Consider the following 27042-nt stretch of genomic DNA (forward strand, 5'->3'; position numbering starts at 1 on the left):
AGAGAACTACTTCAACAGAATGCCAAGGAAGAAAACGCAAGGTGCCACAGTTTCATAACATGTTCTTCTTCTTTCAGTTACCCTCTCCCACAAGTTTCCCATACCCTCCACACACTTCTCTAATATCCCAGCAAACACCAACTGGCCAAATAATGCAAGAATCAGAAGACAGCATCACCTAACAGAACCTTCCCTCCTACATTACCATAACACTACTGTCTGCTACAGGTTGCCACAAAATACAAGTTTGTTTTACCTGATTGACTTACTTAAGACCACTTTTTGACATCAACTATATGCCATCCAGCCACTCCGTCCTGAACTGTGTTGTACCAGGATGATCTTTCTCCATTTGTCTGTCTTGTTTAAATAAAACCTTTTTTTAAAGAAAACCCAAAGCAAAACCCAAATGTTTCTTTCTGAGCTAATTTGCAATTTGTTTTGCTTAGGGGATTTGTAAGGTTGAATGAGTAAGACCGTGACATTGTTCTTTGGCTTAAATTATTTATTCTTTCAACAGTGGATCATTTAGTGTTTGAATAGTTGGTGGAGTACAAGACAGGTTGGTGTTTTTAAGAAACCACTCACTCACACACACACACACACACACAAATCAAAAGAACTAAACCCCAACACAAATAGTTATTCAAAGAAATTAAATTGTATATAAAAAGATCAGCCAAATGTGCTTAGTGTCCCACATGCAAGTCAAATGTAGTCACAATCAGGCTGTGAAAAGAAAACACCAAGTACTATAGCACACCGTTCATTAAAAAATATGTGACTTCTATCATTCTTAATGGTTCCATTGTGAAAAAGCTTTTAAATAGCTCCTTTGTCCAGCACCTAGAATACCACTGACAAGTAAAAATGTGAAGTAGTTGTAGTTCATAGCTCAATGCAGTCTGTAAGTTATGGTTTTGAAAAGAACTATTCTGGGAATGTTTTAAACTATACCCCAATGTATACCAAATTCTGTATGTGTTCACTGAGGTTATCTTGCAGCCATAGCCAAAATGGATTATGACATTTATATTTTGTAACTGTGAAGACCGAAAATATAAATTATTTTAAAATGTAATTTCTAGTAAACTCATGTGCATTCTTAAAACAAATTAAGGTACCTCTACTTGAGGATATCAGTTGCTGGTTAATTTCAGCCGAATTATACTTATTGAGGCATTAGATCCTTCGTTTTTTCACTGTCTTGCTCGCCTATTTATTTATTTTTCTTAGATTTACTAATTATCTTAGTAAATGGATATTGTAACATTACTGTATCATAAAGGTGAACCTATTCTAATGTGATAAATAATTACTATGAGTATGTCACTAGAATGACAGCAGAATACAAGGTGGGACAGTGGGATCACAACTTATGCTGGTTTTACTTACACAATCACATCTTTATGTGGATCGCAAAAAATAAATAAATAGAAAGGCTTACTTACTAGGATCTGCATAGCTCCCAGGGCTATCCACAAAGGGAAAACCCTGTACAAAAAGAGCTTTTTACGCCCTCTGCCTTGCTTACTGAGCTCTGGAGACTCGTGGGAGATCTCGGACAACAACAATCTCGCCAGATCTCAGGGGACAGTTCAAGAGGTCATTCTGACTTTGCACAACTTTGCCTTTCCGTGCAACTCCCATGAACGTAGCCCTTACAGAAGTTGCAGTCACACTGTATTCAACTCCTTTTTACTCAGAGTACAGCCATTGAAAGGGACACGGGTGGCGCTGTGGGTAAAACCACAGAGCCTAGGACTTGCCGATCAGAAGGTCGGCGGTTCAAATCCCTGCGATGGGGTGAGCTCCTGTTGCTCAGTCCCTGCTCCTGCCAACCTAGCAGTTTGAAAGCAGGTCAAAGTTCAAATAGATAAATAGGTACCGCTCCAGCGGGACGGTAAACGACATTTCCGTGCGCTGCTCTGGTTCACCGGAAGCGGCTTAGTCATACTGGCCACATGACCCGGAAGCTGTACGCCGGCTCCCTCTGCCAATAAAGTGAGATGAGTGCCGCAACCCCAGAGTCGGCCACAACTGGACCTAATGGTCAGGGGTCCCTTTACCTTTACAGCCATAGAAAGTAATGGATTTACTTTGAGTGAAACCTAATTGATTATCACTCATAGTATCTGTGAAGTAGGACATCCGAAATGCTATTGCCAGTTGGTCATGGTGGATTTAGTATGATCACAGCCAAGTCCTTCTTCATGTAGGTAACAATAATACAAAGTTGATAACATTAGCATGAAGCAAAAATCAATTCCCTATGGCTGCTGAGTAAACCTGTTGTCAATTTTATTATGGATATTCACTTATTTTATTTTTATATCTTTATTTCACTGGAAACAGCCTAGAGTCTGAACCCCAGTGGCCTGACTCACATAACGTCCACAGATGTTGATACAGGAGCAGTCTGGGAATCAGTGGAATGGCTCTCACAATAGTCTGGTAATTTATACATGAGATCTTAGAAAATATGTATAAAGGTAATGTTCAATACTTAATTTTTTAAAAAAGACTTCTGAAGTACTATCACAAGAGTCACATGCACATTCTGCCATGTTTTACAATTGCAATGCAAAATTAGTTACTTGATAAAGATGAGGATTCATATTCATTATATGACCTCATTTACGCATGTCAACATCTCCCTAATATAGAAAGAAAACATATAAAAGTGCTGTGTTTGTGTGGTTTTATACTGCTTTTCTTCACCAGTGGTAGCTCATGACCTGGAATATGTCTTATTACACCTACCAAGGCAGTACTCGTTTATTGATGTGTCCCTCAGGGAAAAAAATTGGCTTCAAGTTCATGCGACACCTCTGTTTCTGCAACAAAATAACACCTTCTCAATCCAAGATGGAAACAATCGGAAAGTTAATTTAAATGTACTTCAAAAAATTAAGCTGCTTTATATTAAAACACATTATCAGCTTGATTAGGGAATACAATGATAAATTTGATTAAAATTTTAATTTGGATTTATATTGTGCAAATCTCTCACACTACTAATTACCTCTACACTAGGCTTATTTCTACACATGCATAAACAATTGTTTAGACTCAAAGGCAGGATCTCCAATACATTAGTGCAGATACTATTCTATTTTAAACAAAGATGCAATATTATTTAAAGGGCTGAATTGTATTTGTGGAAACTATTTAATGTGTCTATTGGAATGGCTCTAAAAGGAAAGCTGGGTTTCCTCTTCTGGCTGAAAGTAATTAAAGGGTAGGGGGATGTCCTGTGTTAGCAAACTCAATCAGCAGTCTAGAATTCATTTTGGAGACATTTCACCAACTACTCCCTCAGTTTTTCAAAGGAAACATCTTATTTCCTCAGTTGTGAGAGAATGGGTTTTGGCCTAGAGCTTGCCGATCGGAAGATCAGCGGTTTGAATCCCCGCAACGGGGTGAGCTTCCGTTACTTGGTCCCAGCTCCTGCCAACCTAGCAGTTCGAAAGCACGTCAAAGTGCAAGTAGATAAAAAGGTACCGCTCTGGCGGGAAGGTAAATGGCGTTTCTGTGTGCTGCTCTGGTTTCGCCAGAGTCATTCGCGACTGGACTCAACTGTCAGAGGTCCTTTACCTTTTTAAAAGTCCTTTGGTTCCATCAAGTTTTTGAGAGTTTTAAGTTTATGCTGCTAAGAATTGTAAACTCTACTGCACAGGCACTCAAAGGACGCAACAGAAATGCCTGTCTGTCTCATAAAGCTGGTTGACTGACCAAAGAATGCTCACAAATGGTTCATCAGCATCCTGGAAAAAAAGTGACAAGGTCCCTTGTTGTTCAACATCTTTATAAATGACTTCAGTTGGTTATTCTTGCCTAAGTGTAGAAGCTGACATTTGTTCCTATTGAAATTCATTTTGTTAATTTTGGCCCAGTTCTCCAATTTGTTATGGTCGTATTGAATCCCAGTTCTGTCTTCTGCAGCATTAGCTACTTCCTCCTAGTTTGGTGTCATCTGCAAATTTGATTAGCACCCCCTCAATTCCTTTATCCAACTGAACAAATATAAGTTGATGGACACCTGGTTTACCAATAGTACATGTGAAAAGGCTCTAGGAGTCATAAAGACCACAAGCTTAACATCAGTGTGATGCAGCAGCAAAAAAAAGGTGATGCTATTCTAGGCTGAATCATCAGAAGTCTAGTGTCCAGATCAAGGGAAGTAATAGTACCACTCTATTCTGCCTTGGTCAGACCACACCTGGAGTAATGTGTCCAGTTCTGGAAGCCATGATTTAAGAACAATATTGATAAGCTGGAATGTGTGCAGAGGAGGGCAACCAAGATGATCAAGAAACTAAGCCTGATGAGGAACAGTTAAGGGAGTTGGGTATGTTTAACCTGGGAATGAGGAGACTGTGAGGTGATATGATAGTCATCTTCAAATATGAAGGACTGTCACATGGAAAATGGAGCAAGCTTGTTTTCTCCTGCTCTGGAGGACAGACCTGAACCAATGGGTTCAAGTTACAATAAAGTAGGTTCTGTTCTAAACATCAGGAGCTGTTCAACAAGAGCTGTTCGACAATGGAGCAGACTCCCTCAGAAGGTGATGGACTCTCCTTCTTTGGAGGTTATTAAGCAGAGGTTGGATGGTCATCTGTTATAGATGCTTTAGTTTAGTTCAGTTGTATAGCAGGGGATTGGACTAGATGACCCTCAGGGTCCCTTCCAACTCTATGATTCTATGATGCTATATGTGGTAAATAAAACTAATTTAATACAACAACTCTGAGCTTTACAGACTCTGATGACAGGCATGAATTGGACAGGCTGTGCTATAGAACCTGAATTATGTGTGCAACCTATATGCATGTAGCAAGGTGGCTGAGACTCCTCTTGACCACAGACCACCTACACTGAGGCCATGTTTGACAGATTGGCAAGCATGCCCACCTGCATATCACCTGGTGCCATTTTGCCTGCGTGGGCTAAAATCAAGCTACAAGGGGGAAAGCACAGCGCTTTGCAAGCACTGCAGATCAGCTGATTTTTCAACCCTCCTTTTGACCCAGCTATCATATACAAGATCAGCTGTAGAAAGGTGAGGGTGGCTTGAGCTAAACAGCTTCATTGGCCAAACAGAGAGACTTGGCAAGTCTAATTAAGCCTGCAGGCTGAATGTTCCCCACTGCTGGGCCTACGCTTTCCAATTGCTTGTCCATGAACTTAAGAGTTGTTAGGAAACCACTGTCACACAGCATGAGATGATGATGCAGTCAGGGAATTAATGTGGAAACCTGGAGCACATGCAGAAGCCCCTATGAGTACCTGAAAGGCTCTTCATATCCCTGACTAGGCACTTAGGATACAGACCTGAAAAGCTGCAGAGTATTAGCAGACCACAAAAAGAAGAAAAAGTACTGAGGAACAACAAATTCTAATGCACTGGCGACTAGGGCTTGGAGTGAACAGCTACCAACATGTTTAACTGTGTTGTTCTCTGGCTCTTATACTGAAATTTACTGACATAGCTTCTCTGTTTAATCTATAGGGTTTTAGATCCCCGTGGGACGCAGGTGGCGCTGTGGGTTAAAGCCTCAGCGCCTAGGACTTGCCGATCGAAAGGTCGGCGGTTCGAATCCCTGCGGCGGGGTGCGCTCCCGCTGCTCGGTCCCAGCGCCTGCCAACCTAGCAGTTCGAAAGCACCTCCGGGTGCAAGTAGATAAATAGGGACCGCTTACCAGCGGGAAGGTAAACGGCGTTTCCGTGTGCGGCTCTGGCTTGCCAGAGCAGCGATGTCACGCTGGCCACGTGACTCGGAAGTGTCTCCGGACAGCGCTGGCCCCTGGCCTCTTGAGTGAGATGGGCGCACAACCCCAGAGTCTGGCAAGACTGGCCCGTACGGGCAGGGGTACCTTTACCTTTACCTTTAGATCCCCAGTTACTCAGTTATGTGGTTTAACAAGTTAGCTTTCCTTACCCTTGACAGAAGACCACCCTTCGCTTGGTAATAAATTGTTTTACAAGTCCAACCTCTTGCTCTCATATCCACTTGCTCACTGTCTGGAATTCCATTAATAAATTTTATCAGTGAACCTCTTCAGACACAAAGCAGTTACAGAAGGTATGTAGTTTCAGCATTCTCAAAGAGCGGAAAATAAATTGTTCAAATGGCAAACAATTCACAGGCTGTGAGTCTATCCAGTTTACCTAGCAGGGTAAAGCAATCAAAATACGTTGGAAGGCATCATCATCTCTCCGTGGAATTGTACAAGGAATTCATTTATTCCACACAGCATTGTATGGAGTTTTGCAGCACTGTCAAATGTTAGAACTATTTTAAATTGCATCTGCTAGCTATACTAGAATGCTCGTAATTGGTGATATCCCTTAATATCCTTGTTCACAACCTCACTTAAAAATATTAAAAGGTTAACACATTCTGTATTATAATTATAGATTAATTTATCATGAAAGTTTGATCAATGTTAAGATCAGAATTCTAGGTCCATGACATTAAAAATGCCAAAAGACACATTTCATCTAAGATATATACAACAGGAGCCACATCTCCCAGCTGAAAGTAATATGTGATGTTAAGAAGCCTATGTTAAAGAGAAAAATGTGTACTACTTCAGTTATGATCCTGCTAAGAAAGATTACTTTCTTGCTGTTTAATAACAGAAAAGTTGCATTGTGGTATGCAATATCTGGCAGCAAGGAAAACAACAATTTCTGAATGCTATGGTTAAAAATATTTACCAATCACAAAGGTCTGGAAATAGCTGGAAATTAACTTTCCATGAACCAGAAGGTAAGCTTAAAATTACACTTATGACCAATGTTAACTACAGCACCAGTTTAGGATATTAATGGAAAAACATCAGAATGTAAGTAGGACCACAGACATTTTCAAGGCAACCTTTTTTTGCAGTTCTCTGGATGTGAATAATCTGCACAGACTTGCAAGCTAGCCAAACAGCAACAAGACTTGTCACATATGCTGACATAGAGAAGTGTAAATCCTCTAATATCTGATGACAAAACCAAACTACACTTTTCTATTCACTTGCACTGATGACTTTCCATACATTCCACACCTGGAAAGTAGTTGAAGCAGCCAATAACTTAGAAACATACTTTGGCAGATGTCTATCTTGGAAACCACCAGAACCATTCATATGCTTCAAGTCAAGCAATGTACTTCAATCATTTGATAATATTAAAAGAGACTTCGGCTGTTCGTGCGCTTTCCCAAGCAACGGCACAAAACTCATACAAATAATAGCTATTTTATGAAGTATATATACTTCCCCCCACCCCAATATTCTTTTACCATCACAACAACCCTGGTTAGGCTGATAGACAGTGAGTGGCTCAATATACTTTGCGGTACAGGGATCTGAATCCATGACTTCTTGAGTCCTAGCCCCATGCACCAACTAGGTGGAGCTAAAATTATATATAGCAGGTTGATGTGCTTTTGTTAGTAACAATGCATGCCACCTGCATAACTTCACAAATAATCTACACTGTTGTAGACTAAGTAGAAAGGTATACCTTACCCTTTGAAAATGAGCTTGTTTTTTCCCCAAAAAAGAATCCATGTATTTATCTGTAGTACTTATATAATCACCTCTCAAGAAAAAGTTGTCACAAGTGGTATGTACAAACTATAAAGTAGCTTATGAACATATTTGTAACACTGGTGCTACAAAGTTTGCTAAGAACTCTGGCTGCCTACACAGCATCAAACCAAGTTAAAGCCTTTATTGTTAGTGTGTAATGCCCCAAACAGAAAGGACCAGCCTACCTGAGGGACTGCCTGTTCCTGTATACACCAATCAGATCGCTGCAATCATCTGGAGCATCCACCTTGACAGCACCCCAGTGACTTCATACTAGTTTATTTATTTCATAAAGTGTACATACCACCTGACTGTGAAAAACAGTCAAGTGGTTTACGAAAAGAATAATACAATAAAATGATCAGTTAAAAAAAACCTACTTAAAACATTCAAACTAATTCATTTCTAAACTAATGCTTTAAGTGCCAGTGCTTTGGAACACTGCTATTACTTTCATTTGACTTATTGCTTTCTTTTATAAAAAGCAACTCAAGCAACTTACCAAGAAAAGGACAGACATTAAAACCAACTGGAAACTAAAACAGAGTGAAAGCTGGAAGTTCCCACTCAAATCAGACAGGCACTCAAAGTTCTGATATGCCACTGCCTGCTGAAAGTGTTTCTGTTTCACCAAGCATTTTAAGAGAATTAATTTGATCCAGGTGTTGGTCATTTGTTCTGCATTCTATTATTTTATAATAATGGTTCTATTGTAAACCACCGTGCCCTTTTTGAACGAGTTGGCAGTTTTTAAATACATAAATGAAATCAATAAATAGAAGGTCTTCTAGAACAAAGGTCGTCCATGCTAGAACAAAGGAAAAGGTTTCCATGCCTTGGGTCTCCCCGGTTCAGGCTGGTTTGTCCATGGGCAAAGAGCAACTATTTTATGCTTCTGAAGCTACATATAGCTTTGGACATTTTTATCTTACATTTTGAAGATATTCAATGCTTTCCTAAGAAAGCTTTTAAAAAACCACTTGTAGTGGGAATTTAGCTTTTTTTTTTGCCTGCAAAGTCTTCCTCCTCTCTCAAAGTGAAAAATTATGTCAGGAAATCCAGCCATCATCAGAAAGGAAAATACAAGAATGAGTGATTTTGAGGTCATTTTGCAAACTGTTATTATGGGAACCAGACAACTGCCATATTTAGAAACCATATTAGTTGGTCCTTAAATGAACAGCGTTGGTAGAATGATTTCTGTTCAGGTATGGCTTTGATGAGTTGGTTACCAGTATCTGATGTGGTCAAGGCCAAGGCTAAAAATCAAATCAAGGATTTTAGGCAGAGTTGTGATGTTTATTCAGGTTAACCAATGGGTATCGTTGCACAACTACCCAAAAACCACCATCGTTTTGAAGACTGGGCTTAGTTTATTTTTTGTCTTACACATTCACATCAAGATTTCAGTCCAGTCACAACAGATCTTTATGCATAAGTTTTAATTTAGTCCCCCCACCCATCTGCGGCTTATAGGTTGTGCAGGAAAAATGAACTGAAAATGTAAAATAACTTGTTTTCAAATGGTGTAGTATAATGAATCATATTGTGCAAAACAATAGTTTCTATAATGGTTCAAATATTTAAAGAATGATACAATAATACAAAGTGGAAAGCGAGCTTTCCAACATTTCCCAACCTATATTCTTGAGCCATCTGGTGGCATGTTTGTTTCACTGCAGAGGTATTCAGTATATATTCTTGAACAGGATCTCACCTCTACCCTTCCAGGTGGCAATTTGACATTACAGAATTCACACATAGTAAAATTCAGCAATACTGTGGTAATAAAGCAACATTTCATTCGCTTCTGGAAACCTGCTGTAGGATACAGGTTACACTACGGATGGACTGTTTCAAAAGCTACATTGTGAATCTAAGTGTTTCACAGTAAGCGCTGGATATTACCACCTCTCGCGATCTGCGTGATAAATCTGACCATAAACCTTTCTTCTTGGCCTTCAATACCTATCCCATCTAAACAGAAATTGTATTAGTGATTCATTTCTTAAAGAAATGAGCTCTCATATCCAAGATGTAAAACATAAAATTATTCTCTCTTAAGGGCACGTGAATTATACCATGCCCCAAAAGACTGGATACAGTTCAAAATGCAAAATATAAATTGTTCTCCTGCTGCCAGCGCTTTCAAGAGAACACATCGAGTGCCTTCGCCTATAGTGGTCAAAAGGCCTGCAAAAATTGATAATGGGCATTACACTAAAGTAAAGCCCTGATTTCAAAAGAACTTAAGCTTAGTGTTAAAGGGTATTTAGAAGGGCTGTCTCTAAGAACAATGATATAAATAACCATTATATGATTAAGTAATTTCTTAGAATACTGTAGTACATTATTGAAATCCAGCCTTCAGCCACTTTTTTTTTGTCTTTTGCTCAATGTAAGGCAAGTTAAATACAGAACCTAATCTCCACTAAAGCCTGTAAACAATAAATAAATTTTAACATGTGGGCATCACATGGAGGCCTATTACAGTGGTACCTCTGGTTACAGACGCTTCAGGTTACAGACTCTGCTAACCCAGAAATAGTACCTTGGGTTAAGAACTTTGCTTCAGGATGAGAACAGAAAGTGCACGGCAGCAGCACAGCGGCAATGGGAGGCCCTATTAGCTAAAAGTGGTACCTCAGGTTAAGAACAGTTTCAGGTTAAGAACGGACCTCCAGAATGAATACGTTCTTAACCCAAGGTACCACTGTATGTTGGAAGCTGAGGGGCTGACTGAAAGGTAGTTAATAGTTCCAATCTGAAGAAGAAAGCTGCATTAGTGCTGTTGTGTAAACTTTTGCACAATAGTTTTTTCAGTGCAATACCACCACATTGGAGTTGCGAAACAGAATTAGAAAAATGATGATGCTCAAACCAATTCACAAAACAGTTGTGCAAAGACATACACAAGAGATTTTGCAGTGCCGGTCAGAACTTCGCTCGATTTGGGTTCAATTTCCTCACACAGGTTGAAAACAGCTCTTTTGTGATAGGAAGAGCACTTCTGCCAAGAGAAAGGCACATTTGGATTCAAACAGGATCCTCTCTTAAACCCTAATCCTGAAAATATTCACTCGGCTTCCAATATCCCTTTCATAGAAAACATAGTCAAGTGTACAGCAACAGGCTGAACTTTGGGAATTCTTTAAGGGCATTCATTATCCAGTTCCTTGTAGCCAGTCTGGCTACAAGCCCAGTTTTGCAACAGACAACTTGAGCTGATTGCAATGTACTGGGAGATTGGCACAGTAGCTATAGTTGGATGCAACATTAAACAATAGTTAGGCACTACCTGAAAATGCCTAGCCTTCTCCTGAGCTTGCACATGCCTCCTTTCTTCCTCCCCTGTGGCTCAGTAGAGGACCTTGAAACTATCCAGTACTTTCTTAATTGCTTATCACAAACCAAATGAAGTTTGAAGCATATGCATGCACTTTTAGCTAACCCCAGCTTGTTGCTTTAACCAAACCAGGGAGCATCATTTAACAATAGTTAATCTCAACAAGCTAGTTTCATAATCAGTAATTTGAAGTTGGCTTGTTTTGAACAATCAGCCCCAAATTTGGATAAAAAGCCCAGGTTAAAAAATGCAAACGTTTCCAAATTCATCCTCCCCACCATACTAGATTTATCAGCAGCTCTAGCTTTTAATTACTATAAAACAAACAGAAGTTACACAAATACATAAATATGATTATACAGTTAGACATACCGTATTGGCCTGAATATAAGCTTCACTTTTTTTCCAAATTCCGACCTTGAAAAGTTAAAGTGCATCTTAAATTTGCGACCTCACAAAAAATGGCTTTTACGATATCGCTGCTGAAACACACATGCGGTAATATTCAGGTATTGTCTTTTTTCCCTTTTCCCCCTTGAATTTTAAAGGTGTGGCTTATATTTGGGTGCGGATTATATTTAGGCCAATATGGTAATCACACTTAGACAGTTATGACATAAATTGATATTGATATAATTAATATGACAGGGAAAATCAACCAACAAATGACACCAACCAACAACCCTGGAGGCTTTGGCAGTCACTTGGATATAAATTTATATCAAAGAAAATATCCTATATTTATAAACACTTTCCAAATTTTATTCAGTGACTTTAAGAGACAGTGACTGACACACCCCGCGGAGTTACTAAAAGTTTAGCTGTAGTTTGCAAATTCCAGACAAGTTCTCTTTTCTTACGGTGTACCTTGTTAGCATTTTTTTTACCCAGGCATTTGCCTCTTATTTGAGTGTTGGTTAGTTCTGGTATCGTACTTCCTGATGATGATTTGTAACCGTTTGATGAGGCTTTTAAAAATGATATAGGATATATTTCTAAACTTTGATACTTATATTGATGTTTGACTTGTATTTTCTTTACTTTGTTAGACCTATGGGTGCTCCTACTGGAAGAAGGGCAAGGGGCAAAAATGATGTGTAAATAAATGTAATAAAATCATTAATGGTTATAGAAATTCCATTGGTTTATAACACAAGTTACATCCTCTTCCAGAAGACTGAGAATTGGACTTTTTCTTATTCTTCTATACATTAATAAAGTCAACCACTGCCCACACCTCTTACCCTTATCTTTGCTTGGATATATTTGACTTAACTGATAGGGAAGTCATATACAATTGTTAAAGTAGTTTAAAATAACTTGCTTTTATAGTAATACATAGACATAAGGTTGACTGAGCCTCATGAAAAGATATTTCATTACATGTGGGTTAATACTGGGTAACCCAGCGTCTCCCCCCCCCCTTCTTTTCTTCTTGACTAGTGTTAATAGCAGCAAATAACTCGGTGATAACCTTCGTAAAAAAATTGTCACATTGGAAAGAGATTAATAACAGATTAATACTTATTTTCATTTGTCAATGATTTTGCTCAGTGGCTTTCAATACCATTCAAAGTGGTCCCTTCTGGACTGTTTGTCTGGATCAGACAATATTTAGAGAAGTTACAAATAAATTATGAGAATGAGAGTGATTCTCATGATTTCTTCCTCCTTTGAGAAATCAAACAGCCTGGTGGAAGTCTTCATAATATTTACTAACTACCTAGATATAGAAGATGTCAGGTACCAGCTAAAATGACTCGTATCTCCAGAAATTGCATGGAATGAAGTGAGACTGGCCTTCTTCATCAGATGTGTCTTCACCATCAGTACTATCAGGGACAGAAAAGTTTCTCCTGGCAGAACATTTGCTTGTAAATTCCTAAAGATATGCAAACACTCTGAATCAGACACAGCAAATCTATAGATGGGCAGTTAATAACTTATTTTCTTCACCAATTAAGATGTGTTTTCTCCACCTATATTTTAAATCAGCTTCTTTTGGGTCTCTCAATGAAATCTTTCAGAAATAATCAAGCCAAGAGAAACATTTGCTGTTTTCCCTCCTTCCAAGATGCCATGTTATGCATCATACAACATGTTAGCATTTAGTACATATTACGATTTTGTGATGAACACAGAAGCAAATTGACTAAAATCCTGGAGTCTCAGTGAAACCTTATAGGAAAGGGGGAAAGCAGGATAGATGGGAATTAGTTTGTAACAAGCACTTAAGTACATAGAATTCAAAACTGAAAAAAGACAAACAGGCAAATATGTTTCCCCCATGTTTTTTACCCAAAACCACATGCTTTGCTTTAAGTTACAACCCTAACAACATTTTACTAGATGTCCTTCATTTTTCCATAGTTGCTAGTCAGCCAGTAACAGACAACTTTGCTCTCCTTCAATTAGTTTGGAAGTGAGAAGCCATAGGTAAAGTACTTTTAAAAAGCATCTGGTCCTCCTCTGATAGAATATGCATAACTCTTTCTGAACTCAGAATCCAAAACAGGGGTGTCTAGATTTTGAGATGAGAACATTTAAGAATTAATTCACTGATGAAGAAACTGGAATACAAAAGTTCTTTCCTTCTCATATTGTAGGTATAGAGACTTGTGAGATAAATTGTTTGCAGACTTCATAGGCTACAAACATACAATACCTACAACAGCTTTGGATTTCAGAATAAAGGACACAATTTTGAACCCTATCATCAAAAATTGTAATGAGCTAATGTGTTGCCTTGCCACAAAGCATTAGCAGTTTCTATTCAAATACTGTATTTACTCGAGTCTATTGCACCATAGAATCTAATGCACACCTCAATTTTCAGAACCTTGAAGCCAAAAAAAGTATTCGCTGAGAAATGTAAATGTGCCATCAAATCTAATGTGCACCTTAATTTTCGCAACATAATTTGGCCAAAAAAGGTGAGCATTAAATTTGAGTAAATACAGTATATGAATAAGAAACAAAAAAATTTATAGACCAACTATCTTCAACACTTACAAATTATTTTTACTAATCGTTGTTTTCATTTGATAAATATAATGAGGTATCAATGAAATTCTGGTAAAAATTGTATATTATTTGCATAGAGTTAAATCACAACTTGAGCAGTAGAAGAGAAACTATTTTTCATGCTTATTTTTAGATTCCTTGTGTCTAAAGTCAAAACCGAAATTAATTGGTGCAGAGTCACAGCAATCACAGAGAAACCTTAAAATAAACTTGGAACAAATATGAGAAAAGAGTAAAGCAAGACAGAGTAAAAGATGTACACAATGTATTCCTTCCACAAGCAAAAAAGAATAGTCACAATCTGTAGCCTAAGATTCTCAAATCTAAGAATTAAACATGACTATGCCCTTCTTTCACTGTATGTTTGTAAGACACCTTTCGGTAACAAACAATATTTATAATCAAATCCTCAAAACCTGGTAGTCTTCCTTCCAGCAGGCAGGCTTCCAATTCCTGGCTAGTACAGACTCACCCATATCAACATGAGTTTCCTAAAATAGTTCTCTCTCTCTCTCTCTCTCTCTCTCTCACACACACACACACACACACATCATCCATTATACACAAACCAGCAAGAAATCCACCTTTGACTTGCATCCTACCTTTCATCTCACCATACTGCAGAGGTTAGATGATGTTATACAGCATATTGTTTAAAAAGTACCAAGATTCTTTAGCACTCCAGGAAAACACTGAAGTAACTGTAGCAGTTCTGTATCCAGCATACCTGAGCAACTCTAAACCAGTTTTAAAGAAATCAAGTTTCATAAAAGGAAGTGTATCTCCCCTGTCTAGACACCAAATTAAGGAACATTCCTCCCATTTCTATTTAAAATATAGGTTATATCTAACACATAGCAAGTATAGTTGTTTATCAAGAAAAAAAAACCCCACCTAACCTAAAACTTTAAACGTTAAGTATTTATTTTCCTTAATATGTGGCAGTATTGCAGATATATTCCCTCAAAATAATATTTCTTTCTTTGTTATATTGGTTCCCAGCCCTCTCCCAAAATCTCAAGACTGGACACAGTAAGAATAAAATTAGTCTTAAAAAACAAAATTATTACACACAAACCTAAAATAAAATACAGTGTCAGATACAAAAGGGAAAATTCACATCCATCTATCCCCATTTCAGCCTGGGTAAAAAGTTGCACCTTGGCACAGCACAGAAATGTGTACAAAGTATGTGCAGGACACACAATCAAGGGAAATTTTATAACTTGGGAGCCACTACTAAGAAGGCTCTTCCACATGCTGCCACTCCTCAAACCTCCGAGGGTGACTGAATTGTTAACAGACACCCTATGAGTGAAAGCTTTTTCTGTTTTGGTCTGTGTGGGGTGAGGTGATCTGTCTGGTATATGGGACCGCAGGTGCATAGGGCTTTATATTTCAAAGACCAAGACCTTGACAAGGGCCTAAAGTGGACAGGCAGGCAGTGACGTTCCCTCAGAACAGGTGTTACGCGAGCTCTCTAAGTCACACCTGTAAGTACCCTTGCAGCTGAATTCCACACCACCTTGAATGGAAGCCCCATATAGAACACTCTGCAATTATTCAGAGGAGATGTTATTAGAGCATGGATCACAGCTGCTGAGCCTTCTCTCTCCAGGAAGGGCTATAGCTAGGCATCAAGTGACAGATTGGATCAAGCAGCACAAATTCTTAAAGCTTCCTGGGATATGGTCAGTGGACAGCGCACCCACAAGACTGGTTCTCTATGCCTAAATCTACCCCAAAACCTGTGGTTGTTTAAATATTAGCTGTTGGTGGTATATCCAATGGAATAAGATGATCAATCATTGACTGCTTCTAAAAAGTGACTGGACAAGAATCAGTTTACTGGCATGTGACTGAACCTATACACCAGGCATAGGCAAACTTGGCCCTCCAGATGTTTTGGGACTACAATTCCCATCATCCCTGACCACTGGCCCTGTTAGCTAGGGATGATGGGAGTTGTAGTCCCAAAACCTCTGGAGGGCCAAGTTTGCCTATGCCTGCTATATACCAATAAACAAAGCTGATGCTTAAGTGAACTAAGGAGAGGTCTCTTTCTTAGCTGAAGGAAACTTGAAAGGTGTTTAGGAAATCAGGAAAGAGGGAAGAAATGATAACTTTCTTCCCTATTTTCTAAATATCTGGAAAAAAACCTTATTTTCAACCACTCGTAAATGAATTGTAAAGAATATATTCATTCCTTCAAGGGGGAAAAGCATGTTAAGATAGCATGCAAGGCACATGCAGTTCCTTCTTGTTCTTTGAAATATTTCAAATATTAGTAATAAACTACTTTGATTGCAAAGCAAGTTACATTTATGGCCTGTTCGACATTTACTTTGTGCCCTCCAGATTTATTGGACTGCAGCTCCAATAATCATGGCCAGTGGTCAGAAAGATAAAGGTTTTAAGTCCAACAACATCTAGGGAAAAAAGAAATCAGTTAACACATAAATATGATGGAGCAGTTCCATCACTACAAAACTGCTCTTATTCTAACCAGCCAAATCTTCGGCTACAGCACCTAGTTCATTGTACATTTTACATTGTACATTTAATTTAAAATAATATAGGATTAATTTTCTGTTAAAAGTTTCAGTATTCAACATTTTTTAAAAAGGAAAGAAAAAAGAAGATGCATTAGCAAATAAAAAGATGCCCTTGCTACAAGATTAGTTAAATTTGGACATTCTTAGCACATACAAAACACAATTGAGAAGTGAGAAAATAAAGAAAATAAGTATTTAAAACACAAACACAATAATTCAATAGTATACTTATTGTATAAAGCCTAGTGGAAATTTGTCTAGAGTAACTCAATTACAGGAAGTCAGGCATAAAAGCTCTGGTTTCCACCTAGTACTGTAGTTGTACAAATGTAAAAAAATGGCAGAGATTTCAGAAATATATTAAACCCTTCTATCATTTTTCTAACTCAAAAAGTAGTCGTTTACATAAGACACTCATTCCCATTAAAACCTGGTGTAAATGATTGCCCTCAAAGTAAATGGTATCATCTTAAGGCAGCCCTGTTCAGGGAAGTTTTTAATCTGTGATATTTTAGTGTATTTTTGGTTTCTATGGAAGCCGCCCAGAGTGGCTGGGGAAACCCAGCCAGATGGGCGGGGTACAAATAATAAATTATTATTATTATTATTATTATTATTATTATTATTATTATTATATCAATATTTGCTCTACTAAAAATCACAATGACCTTTGTGTGTTCACAGATAAGTAGCCACTCCAAATGGCCCATTATACCAGAGCCAACAGAGACACTGCTCTTGCAACAGAAAACAATACTTCATTTTATATTAACACTACACTAAACCTTGAATACCTATTCTTGACTTACTTTCAAAAGAAATTACAAGTAAGATGCTCCACACTAGTAAAAAGGAAACATCAAATTCAAGCCCGGTAGATAAATAATGGCCTCGCCAAACTTTTCTGTCTCAGCATTTCTCCATTCACAGATTACCAGAAAATTAAGATATGAATTGAATTTCAGTTATCTGAGTGGCTTCAGTTATCTGGGACAACCCAGCCAGATTATAAACACAGCCGGGTTATAAATAATAAAATTATCATCATCATCATCTGCAGTGACACCAACAGCTTGGTATAATATACAGTAGCACCTCGGCTTATGTTACCCTCGGGTAACATAAACTTTGGGGTGTGATAGCAGCAAACCCGGGACGCAGGTGGCGCTGTGGGTTAAAGCCTCAGCACCTAGGACTTGCCGATTGAAAGGTCGGCGGTTCGAATCCCTGCGGCGGGGTGCGCTCCCGCTGCTCGGTCCCAGCGCCTGCCAACCTAGCAGTTCGAAAGCACCTCCGGGTGCAAGTAGATAAATAGGGACCGCTTACCAGCGGGAAGGTAAACTGCGTTTCCGTGTGCGGCTCTGGCTCGCCAGATGCAGCTTTGTCACGCTGGCCACGTGACCCGGAAGTGTCTCCAGACAGCGCTGGCCCCTGGCCTCTTAAGTGAGATGGGCACACAACCCCAGAGTCTGTCAAGACTGGCCCGTATGGGCAGGGGTACCTTTACCTTTACCTTTAGCAGCAAACCCAGAAGTGTTTCACTGTGCATGCATGTGCAGAAGCGCTCTACTGCTCCATGTGCATGTACATAAGCGGTCTGCTGCCACGCATGAATGCACAAAAGTGTCCCTCTGGTTGTGGAAACCTCAGGATCCAACCAGAGCGCCAGAACGGACCATGTCCACAACCAGAGGCACCACTATATTCCTATCCAGGAAGTGAAATCTTAGTTGACTCTAGGAACCTAAGAAGTTGCTTTGCATTGTGTCAAACCATTGGTCCAACTAGCTGAGTACTGTCCCCACTGATTGGCATCAGCTCTCCAGGTTTTAGGCAGGAATCTCCTCCAGCCATACCTGGAGATGCCAGGAATTTAACCTGGGACCCTCTGCATGCAAGGCAGATGCTCTGCCACTAAGCTACAGCCCTTCCCCACGGTAAGTGTGGTGTTTGTACGGAGCCCCCAGTCATCTCACGGACTATTGACCCGTACACCACTAATCTGCTGCCACCAACCAGGTCCTCCCCAGTAAATCACTTAGTCTCAATCAGGTTCTTAACAAAGAAGAGTGTAGTTTATTGCAAACACAAATAAACTTTAACTGCATTCAAAACGTTGTTACTCTTTACCTTCTTAGTCTTATTTTAGCCTGTCTCCAACTCTTCTACCTCCCCTCACACAAGAACCAACTGCACTGTCTCTCTATTTCCAATTGTCTGCCAACTGCTTTCCCAACCAACTGAAACCAAATAACCCAAATCTCAGGCTAAGCCCTTTTATAAACAGGTAGGCTCCACCTCTGGCTTTTCTACTGGTCTACCTATTAACTCTTTCTCTCCCCCTGTACAGACATTTTAAAAAAGAATGGGCAAACGCCACAGTAAGCAATGGTGATCAAAAGTTGATTGTGTTGTGATCAGTACTTGGGCTGCCACAGGAAGAAACAAATTCCTGAATTTGACACAGAAGCAAAGCAGAACCTTCAGACCAGCCAGCAGCTTAGGTGTGATTCAGTGGTGTGCGGTGAAATTTTTCATGGGGGAACAGTTAGGGCAAGAGGTGCCAGCTTGCGAGGCATGGGGCAACGTCACACATGTGAGCATTGTGCCTCCCTCTCTAAGCCAGGCAGAAAACTCCCAGGCTTTGGGAAGGGGGCACCAGGCCTCTGACAGGTTGCTGGAGCCCTCCTGCCTCCTTCCCAAAGCCAGGTAGGCTTTGGGAAGGTGGCAGAAAGGCTCTTGGACCCCTCAGAGCATCGCATCTCCCTCCGTAAATCAAGCAGAAGATTCTCAGGCTTTGGAAGGGGACACCGCCACCAGGGGAACATTTATGGGACTAGCCTAGTCCCTCTAGTCCGCTGACCGCACACCACTGGGAGACTCTCATCTTCTGCATGTACTGTGCATAGTGGCCATCTTTCCAGTGACTGGAGTCCTGGGTTGGGGAAGAAGGGAGTTTTGGGGTCATTGCTGCACTTTGTGCTTGTCACTGAACAAAAGCTACATTGAGGAACAATGACATTTCCAATCCACAAATCTTCTCTGCCCCAAATATGCACATTGCCTGGCCATACTAGCTTAACTTTAAACCCAGAATTCTTACTCTCTCCACCATGGCACCACATTTGCTATTATTCCAGATACTGAAGGTTTTTCAGTTTGTTTTGTGGTAAGCAAAAACTGAGACCAAGGAGCTCAAATACTATACTTCTTAGTATCTGCCCAGTAATGCATTCAAAGCCCTTAAAAGAAGAAAAAGAAATGAACGTGGGGTGGGGTGAAGTAAGACATAAATATTAATATGTTTGGAGTATAGTAGAAGCTTAATGTTTAATACAGTTTTTGACCAAACTGGCTTGTCAACTCCATGAGTGCTCTGGAGTGTCAGTGTTCTTATTGCGACTAGCTGTCAGAGGCTCTCTGTACATTTATGTACGTGGCCAAGTCTGATTGCTTATAGTAATGCTGCTTTAGCAAGCCATAGACAGCCAATTTACATAGCCGGTATTAGAAAACCTACTTCTTTGGTAAACTATATCCATCTGTAGAACAGTTACAAATTATGTGCTGTTTGAAAAGTGACTTGATTTGTTAACTGTAACAATGTCCCTTAGTAAATGGAAACAAATGTGTTTTTACTAGTAACAAAGTTAATATTTTATGTTTTAAAACATATAGAGTACTTGTTGCTAATATATTACTTCCTCCTTCTTCACGATCCTAGAAGGCTTCTTCAATATTTTACTGAAATATTATGAATAAACTTTGGTTAGCTTACATTGTATCTAATCCTTTCCAGCAAGTGAAACACAAGGCTGCTGAATCTCAAGACTAACATTTTAGCACAATGGAGATAAAGGAAAAGCTTAATCAGCTTGAATGAGAACAACATTTTAGCAAGCATATTCTGTAGCCTGGTTCAGATGATGGTTCAAGTCTTCATAAACCCATCTAGGACACGAGGAGCTAGTGGGGGGGGGGGTGGTAGAGTGTTCGTGCTGTCATATGTTAGCTTCAGAATGAAAATCCAGGCAGATTTTCCCCTTTATATCCAAATGTGAACTTTAGCATATTGTCAGTTAACAAATCAGGAAATTATCCCAGGATTGTTTGGGAGAACCTGTCATATAAACTTTGAGCAATCTCTTAAAATATCAAATGCTAGAACAAATATGTAACTTCCTTGTAGGTATAACTATTACCTTGGAGCCCAGAAGAATGTAATACAGTTAGGAGTGGACTAATCTAGTTTCTTGTCATGCACCTTGGAAAAAGGCCTTGGTTTTTTCCAGGGTGAAATGAGTCTAGGGTTCTCTGCGAAAAGATTTGTATGTGGGAAGGGTTTGTAAAAACATTTGAAAGACAGAGAGGTTTAGCTGAATGAACTAAAAGGGTAAGCTTGTTCTAACATAGAAAAAAGTATGAAATATTAAGAGGTTCAGAGTGGTATGAGGCAGCATATGGGCAAGTAATGTAATTGAAAAAGAGAAAAGTGTGAGTTGAGGGGACAACTAGATACTTGAAGCCAATATGGAAAATGAGTGCCACTCAGAACAGTGGAATATACATCTGAGTAAACATGTAGAAGATGGGAATGACCACATATCATGGCTCTCTGACGTATTTTCAAATTCATTTGTCACTGTTACACTTCATACTTGTGAGACAGAGCTAAAAAATTAAAGTTTTAGTACATGAATTTCTGAATATGTATACTTTTGTGCTTCCAGCAGGTTTACAATACTGATTATGATATTGTCGAACGCTTTATACTGCTGGGCATCCGGTGTATATCCTGTTAAAGGCAAACAGTACCAGTGATAACATATTGTAATCTTGAATATGTCATAAAAGGAACGCTAGCCAGTTTGCATTTCACAATAAGTCACACAATTCTGTCAAGTAAGGAGTGGGTTGTATCCAAACCATCATCAGCAAGGTTCTGCTGGTGCAGCAGCACTTCTGTTTCCTCTTCTCTCCCCACACTCCCCCCAAATCATCTTTGGAGGGTCTCCCAACCCTCTGTAGCTTATTTTGAAGGCACAGACAGGAGGAAAGGAAGGCAAGGTTCCTTCCCGCTAGCACAAGTTGTGTGAGTTAGCAGAACATGAGTGTTGGATACCACACAGTGTATTTTTTTTAAAGAATTAAGCTGTTGTATGTACTTCCAGCTGGAGACGGCATAACATTACACTCCATTCAGATGGTCTGCAGAGAGATTGTAGAACTGTGAAAATAACTGTGCTTGGCTCTGCATGTGATTTAATATTTATGACAATAGAGATACAGATCATTTTGATAAGGGTTGGATTATAGATTAACAAAGTATTGGCCTAGGCCTCATGGCTTTGACATGTTGCTGGTGCTGTCTGTTAACATTCCCCTTATAATTAAACAAATAAATAGTTCTCTTTGGGCACAATTCAACTAACTTACATAGACTGGATTGGATCCGGACTTAGGCTGAAATCCTAACTCCACTTACCAATAGAGTACACCCCATTTAATTCAATAAGATATACTTCTGATTAGATATGACAAGGATTATAGTATAAGTGATACGTAGACTAGACCCATTGAAATCAGTGGGATTTAAGTTAGTCATGACTAACTTAAATCACCTTGATTCAATGGGTCTTCTCTAAGCATGACTAAGAGAGCAATCCAAACTCCTCCCCCATCCAACTAGGAATTTACAGAGTGATGGTCATCATCATATCCACAGCATCAAGCCACCCAACTGGCAAGCAGAAGAGACTGTGTGGAGGAGCACCCCTGCCCAATCCACACACACCCCTCAGCTTGGCACAGAAGGGATTCTCAGAACCTGCTAACAAAAACAGGCACATTAGAAATGCAAATTATGGCTATTAAAATATGTAAAAAATGAGTTATTCATATATCTTGACTAATAGAACTAAAGTTTATTAGCAGCAGAGAAAAGGGAGGGAAAGGAAAAATGCTATATATTGTAGTCACTTGCCTTCACTGTAACACCTGCTGATTAGCAGCTTTTCCTTCAAAATAAAAGCAGCAATGTTAAACACACTTTTTAAAAAGTGCATGTAACATATAACATACTCTGACTATAACAGGCTGCACACAGTCCAGTTCTTCAGTTCTTGCAACTACTAAAACAAGAGACCAGTGCTACCATAGAAGTGAGTGCACACTTATGATTTATTCCCACATTATGCATTTTTACTCAGAACAAGCTCTTCCACATAGAGACTATAGTGCGATGTATAACAAGACAAGACAAAAAAAGGGGGTTGTATATATGCAGTATTTAATACAACATTTTATGAAAGAGGTCACCCATAACTCAGAGCTAATAGAATCATAGAGTTGGAACACAAGGATCATCTAGTCCAACTCCCTACATGGGACTCAAACCCATAACCTTAAGTGTCTCATGAGTCATTCTCTACCAACTGAGCAACCCTTCAGTAATAAAGCACATGTCTTGTATAAGGTCCAGTCACCGGCATCTCCAGTTGAAGGATCTGAAGTAGACTTCTGGTGGCCGCTTGACATCTCACATAGCTGCTAACAAACACCTATACGTCCACCACAGAGACATTTAGCCTTGAAACTCGTAACTGCACTGGTGCGATTAGTATTTCAGGTTCAGGTTTCACAAAGGAAACATATCACGTCGGTTCAGTCAAACTCATTTGCACTGATTCCCCTCTCCCTTTCCTCCCCCAACGCCAAATTCAGTTTTGCTAAGGCAGATGTTCCATGATACCTTCCACAACAGAAATAAACAGGTCAGGTGGGACTAGGCTTCATCATCATCAGTGTTTTTTTCTGGGGGACGCAGGGGTACGCACCCCCCCAAACACTTTGTGAATCTTTGTACTTTTGTCCATTTACTGCATGTGTTTTTCCCAGTTTGAACTATAAAACGGTGGTTTTCTTGAGTCAAAATGAGAGTACCCCTAAACATATTCTTTTTAGAAAAAAAGCACTGATGATGATGATGATAATAATTCAGCTTCTGCCTTCTGGAAGAAGGTACAGGGTTATAAAGACTAGGACTAGCTACCTGAGAAACGGTTTCTATTCAAATGCGATTTTGGTTTTAAATGCAGCGTAAGGTAGTCCCTATGGGAGAATATTGTATTTAATTATGGGGTACCAGAGTTTTTAGGGGGCTGACCAGACTAGGATAGCAGGCTTGTTGGTTTTTGAACGTCTGATGTAGCTTTTTTTTCCAATTTCGTTGTTCTGTATGGGACAATGACAATAAAGATTATCGTATCGTATTGTAATAATAGACTGGGCTGCACTTACCTGGCCCGTGATGCCAGTGACGAGGGCGACTTTCCTGGGGCTCATATCTGCACAGTTCTCTGTCGCCAAGCTCGAGCAGGTGTCTTCCTGCTGCTGGGAATGTGCCATGGCCCTGGCAGGGGAGGGGCTGCAGGAGTTTACAGATGCCGTGGCACCCAAGGGGGAAGGAAGGAGAAGGGTGGCGAGGACGTGTGAGCTGTTACTGCGGAGAAGGCGTGTCGCCCCACGCGCTCGTTTCGAGGGCAGCAGCAGTAACCAAGTATCCCCTCAGCTGCGCTCACAGGGGCGCTTGCAGACTCCAGGTAGAGGGGGCATCACCTATTACCTGAGGCAGGGTGGGGGGACTTGGCTGGCTTCCATGGCCGGATATTTGCTTTGCCAAGGTGCCCATTGGATGCAAAAAGCCACCTCACCTCGACCAAAAAATTAAAGGTTTCTCGTGCAGGGCGGGAAGGTCGGGGCCAACATGCATGGGGAGCCTGTGGTGTGTGTCTTTACACCTGCCCTCCACTCTCTCCCGCCTTTTCGCCCCCCTAGGTAAAGGTGAGCGCGCCTTTCCCTATTGCCTCTCCTTTGCGTTTCCCCCCCGGAACTCTTGCAGCGGGGTCCCTTTAAGAACCACGAGGGGATATAAGGTGTGGGACCGGCCGGCTGGCCTCGTTCTTCTTCCCCCCGCACTCCGTTTCCGCTTCTTGAAAAACAGCGGCAGGCGCCTCCTACGCCAGCCAATCGCGAGAGGCGCCGCTTTTGCTCCCCCTCCCTCCCGCGAGGCAGAAGGAGGCGGGCGAGTCATCACCGTGCGGCGAAGCGAGCGGTGGGCGGCGATTGGGTGACGTGGCGGAGGAGGTGAAGGGAGGGAGGAGCTGCAAGAGCACTCGCCACAGCCGGCTTTGCTCAGGCTGAGGGAGCGGGGCGGAGCCAGAAGAGGGTTTTGATGACGCGAAGGGAGGGAAGAGAGTCCGCGCGTCCTTGATGGGTCCAGAACAGGAACCGTGAGGGAGCTGGGGGAGGGGGACTCAGCGCCCTCTGCGAGCGGAGGAGTAAACTGCAGGCAAGTGAAGTTATTTCATGTTTTTTGAAGTTGGGTCGGGAAGATTTCGGGGTATCACATGGCGGGACAGATTTTGCAGCAAAGGTGTGCCCGCATTCCCAGCATGTTTGCACTCCTGTCTCAGCAGCGTCTTGCGCTGGCTTGGTCATGTCCACAAAATGGAAAGTTGTTGAGCTTTCTTTAGTTTTGCCCAAAGCTGTTGAGCTTTTGGGGGGCAAAATCGAAAAAAATTAAAATGCCGTTTTTGAAATACATCAGTAAAAACAGCACTGCCAACATGGGCTGCCATATATCCGGGTTCTCCCGGACAAATGGTCAATTTCCGTTTGGGCACTGCGGCACTGCTGGGAACAGCATTATTGTCTGCGAAAATCCAGACATATGGCAACCCTATTTTAACCAGCTTTAGCCCATTTAAGTCTGCTTACCCAACATTGGATAAGTTGGCTAAGTGGGGAATTAAGTGGGCTAAGTTGTCTACATTGGGACTTAAGTGGGGGCTTAAGTGGGCTACATGGGGACTTAAGTGGGCTAAGTAGGGACTCAAGTCCCCTTTTAGGCAACTTAAGATCCCACTTAACCAACTTTGCCCACTTAGCCAACTTAAGTCCCCTTAGCCAATTTAGCCTTAGTGGAGACTTAAGTTGACAAAGTTGGCAGCATGGGCTAAGTAGGCTTAGTTTAATCTGAAAGGTGCTTTTTTGTGTGCAAACCATACTCAAATGTCTTTTATTCCTTGCATACAAAATTAATGTACTCCCCTTTTTATCCTGTACTTATGTCTTGTTCTATGTTTCATAAAACTCAGAATGTCTTTGACTACTGACAGCTCTTAAGCCTTTGCAGTTATCGGGCTTTTTAAGCTCATTTTCAAGTTACTGTTCTGAGTCCAAGCTGAAAGTTTCTGTTTATGTTCCAAGGAACATTCATGGTTTAGTCTAGACATATTCAAGATGCTTGTCCACCTCCCCCAGTGATAATTAGTTATTGGCAAGATTTTATCAGACTTCCTATGTAAAGCTTGTGGACTAGGTCACTTTTGAATGTGAGTTCTTCTAAAAAAGTATCTAATGTTTCATTAATGTCTGCAATACAATGAGAGAGTGGTGGTTCCACCAGACAGGTTATCTTCCATATTTGCTGAGATCATTTTGTTTAATTTTTCGTTTCCTACATAAGTGTAGTTTGGTTAAACCCAGTTTCTTTGTATTAGCCCAGCATGCTGAAAACAAGAAATTGTGTTAGGACGTGGGTGGGGTATGTGAATATAAGAAGAGGGTGTGTTTATTAAAAGGCACATTAAAAACACTTTCTGCTATTTTATTCATAGCAAGCAACATTTTACTATTACACCTAACTTATTTGAGTACAACCGCTGCTAGCCCCTAGCTGCTCTGCCAAGGCAGGAGTAGTGGAGGGAAACATCAGTGTCTGTGAGAAAACCTCTGCATGGTGCAGCACTGCCACAAATAACTTTATCTGTATTAGAAGAGAGGAGTGGTGTCTATTTAAAGGGCTTCCAAGTGTCTTTGTTCACTTAAGTGCTGGCCTGAAATTGTAGTGTTGTGGCTTCCCCATATATTTAGAGGCAATTGTGGTTTGCCGGCATGGATCTAATCCATTTGCCTTGCATGAATCGCCTCTGCACGCTTAAATCCTATGATGGACTTGGCTGTCCCAGAATATCTGAGTACAGTGGTACCTCAGGTTACATACGCTTCAGGTTACATACGCTTCAGGATGAGAACAGAAATCATGCTCCGGCAGCGCGGCAGCAGCAGGAGGCCCCATTAGCTAAAGTGGTGCTTCAGGTTAAGAACAGTTTCAGGTTAAGTACGGACCCCCAGAACGAATTAAGTACTTTACCAGAGGTACCACTGTATAAAGTTTGCATCCCTTGATCACTTATCTTCCTGTAAATGAATCTACACAGGAAAGTTGGAGGAGCCACACACACAGTCCAACTACTTCTTGCCTCCTCAATGAGGAGAGCCAACCATAGGGAGCTTATTTGTTGCTGCTCTGTTATGCATATGTATTCTGCTAGCCTAAAGAGATGAACCTGGGGGATTGGGGAGATGGATTTCTCATATTCCAACTCTTCAGGCAAACAATAGCAAAATTGGCAGGTGCTTATCTAAGTTGATTGGTTGGTTTCCACAATGAAGGCGAATA

The 27042-nt window shown here is 40.5% G+C and overlaps 1 protein-coding gene across 2 annotated transcripts in view; it reads right to left on the minus strand.

Moving 5' to 3' along the window:
* GMDS (GDP-mannose 4,6-dehydratase) overlaps positions 1 to 24578 on the minus strand; it is a 286374-nt gene extending 261796 nt beyond the window's left edge. The window contains exon 1 of one of the 2 annotated variants that reach the window (XR_014566298.1): positions 23817 to 24578. Coding sequence is in view for 1 of the 2 variants with exons in the window: in XM_083747392.1 (XP_083603518.1) it covers positions 23817 to 23924 (108 nt within the window). In the remaining variant the exon portion in view is untranslated. The remainder of the gene's footprint in view (positions 1 to 23816) is intronic. The other variant, XM_083747392.1, reaches the window with a different exon arrangement.
* Positions 24579 to 27042: the final 2464 nt, after the last annotated feature.

The sequence above is a fragment of the Podarcis gaigeae genome, assembly GCF_964106915.1.
Source record: "Podarcis gaigeae genome assembly, chromosome: 7".
NCBI classification, from domain to species: Eukaryota; Metazoa; Chordata; class Lepidosauria; order Squamata; family Lacertidae; genus Podarcis; species Podarcis gaigeae.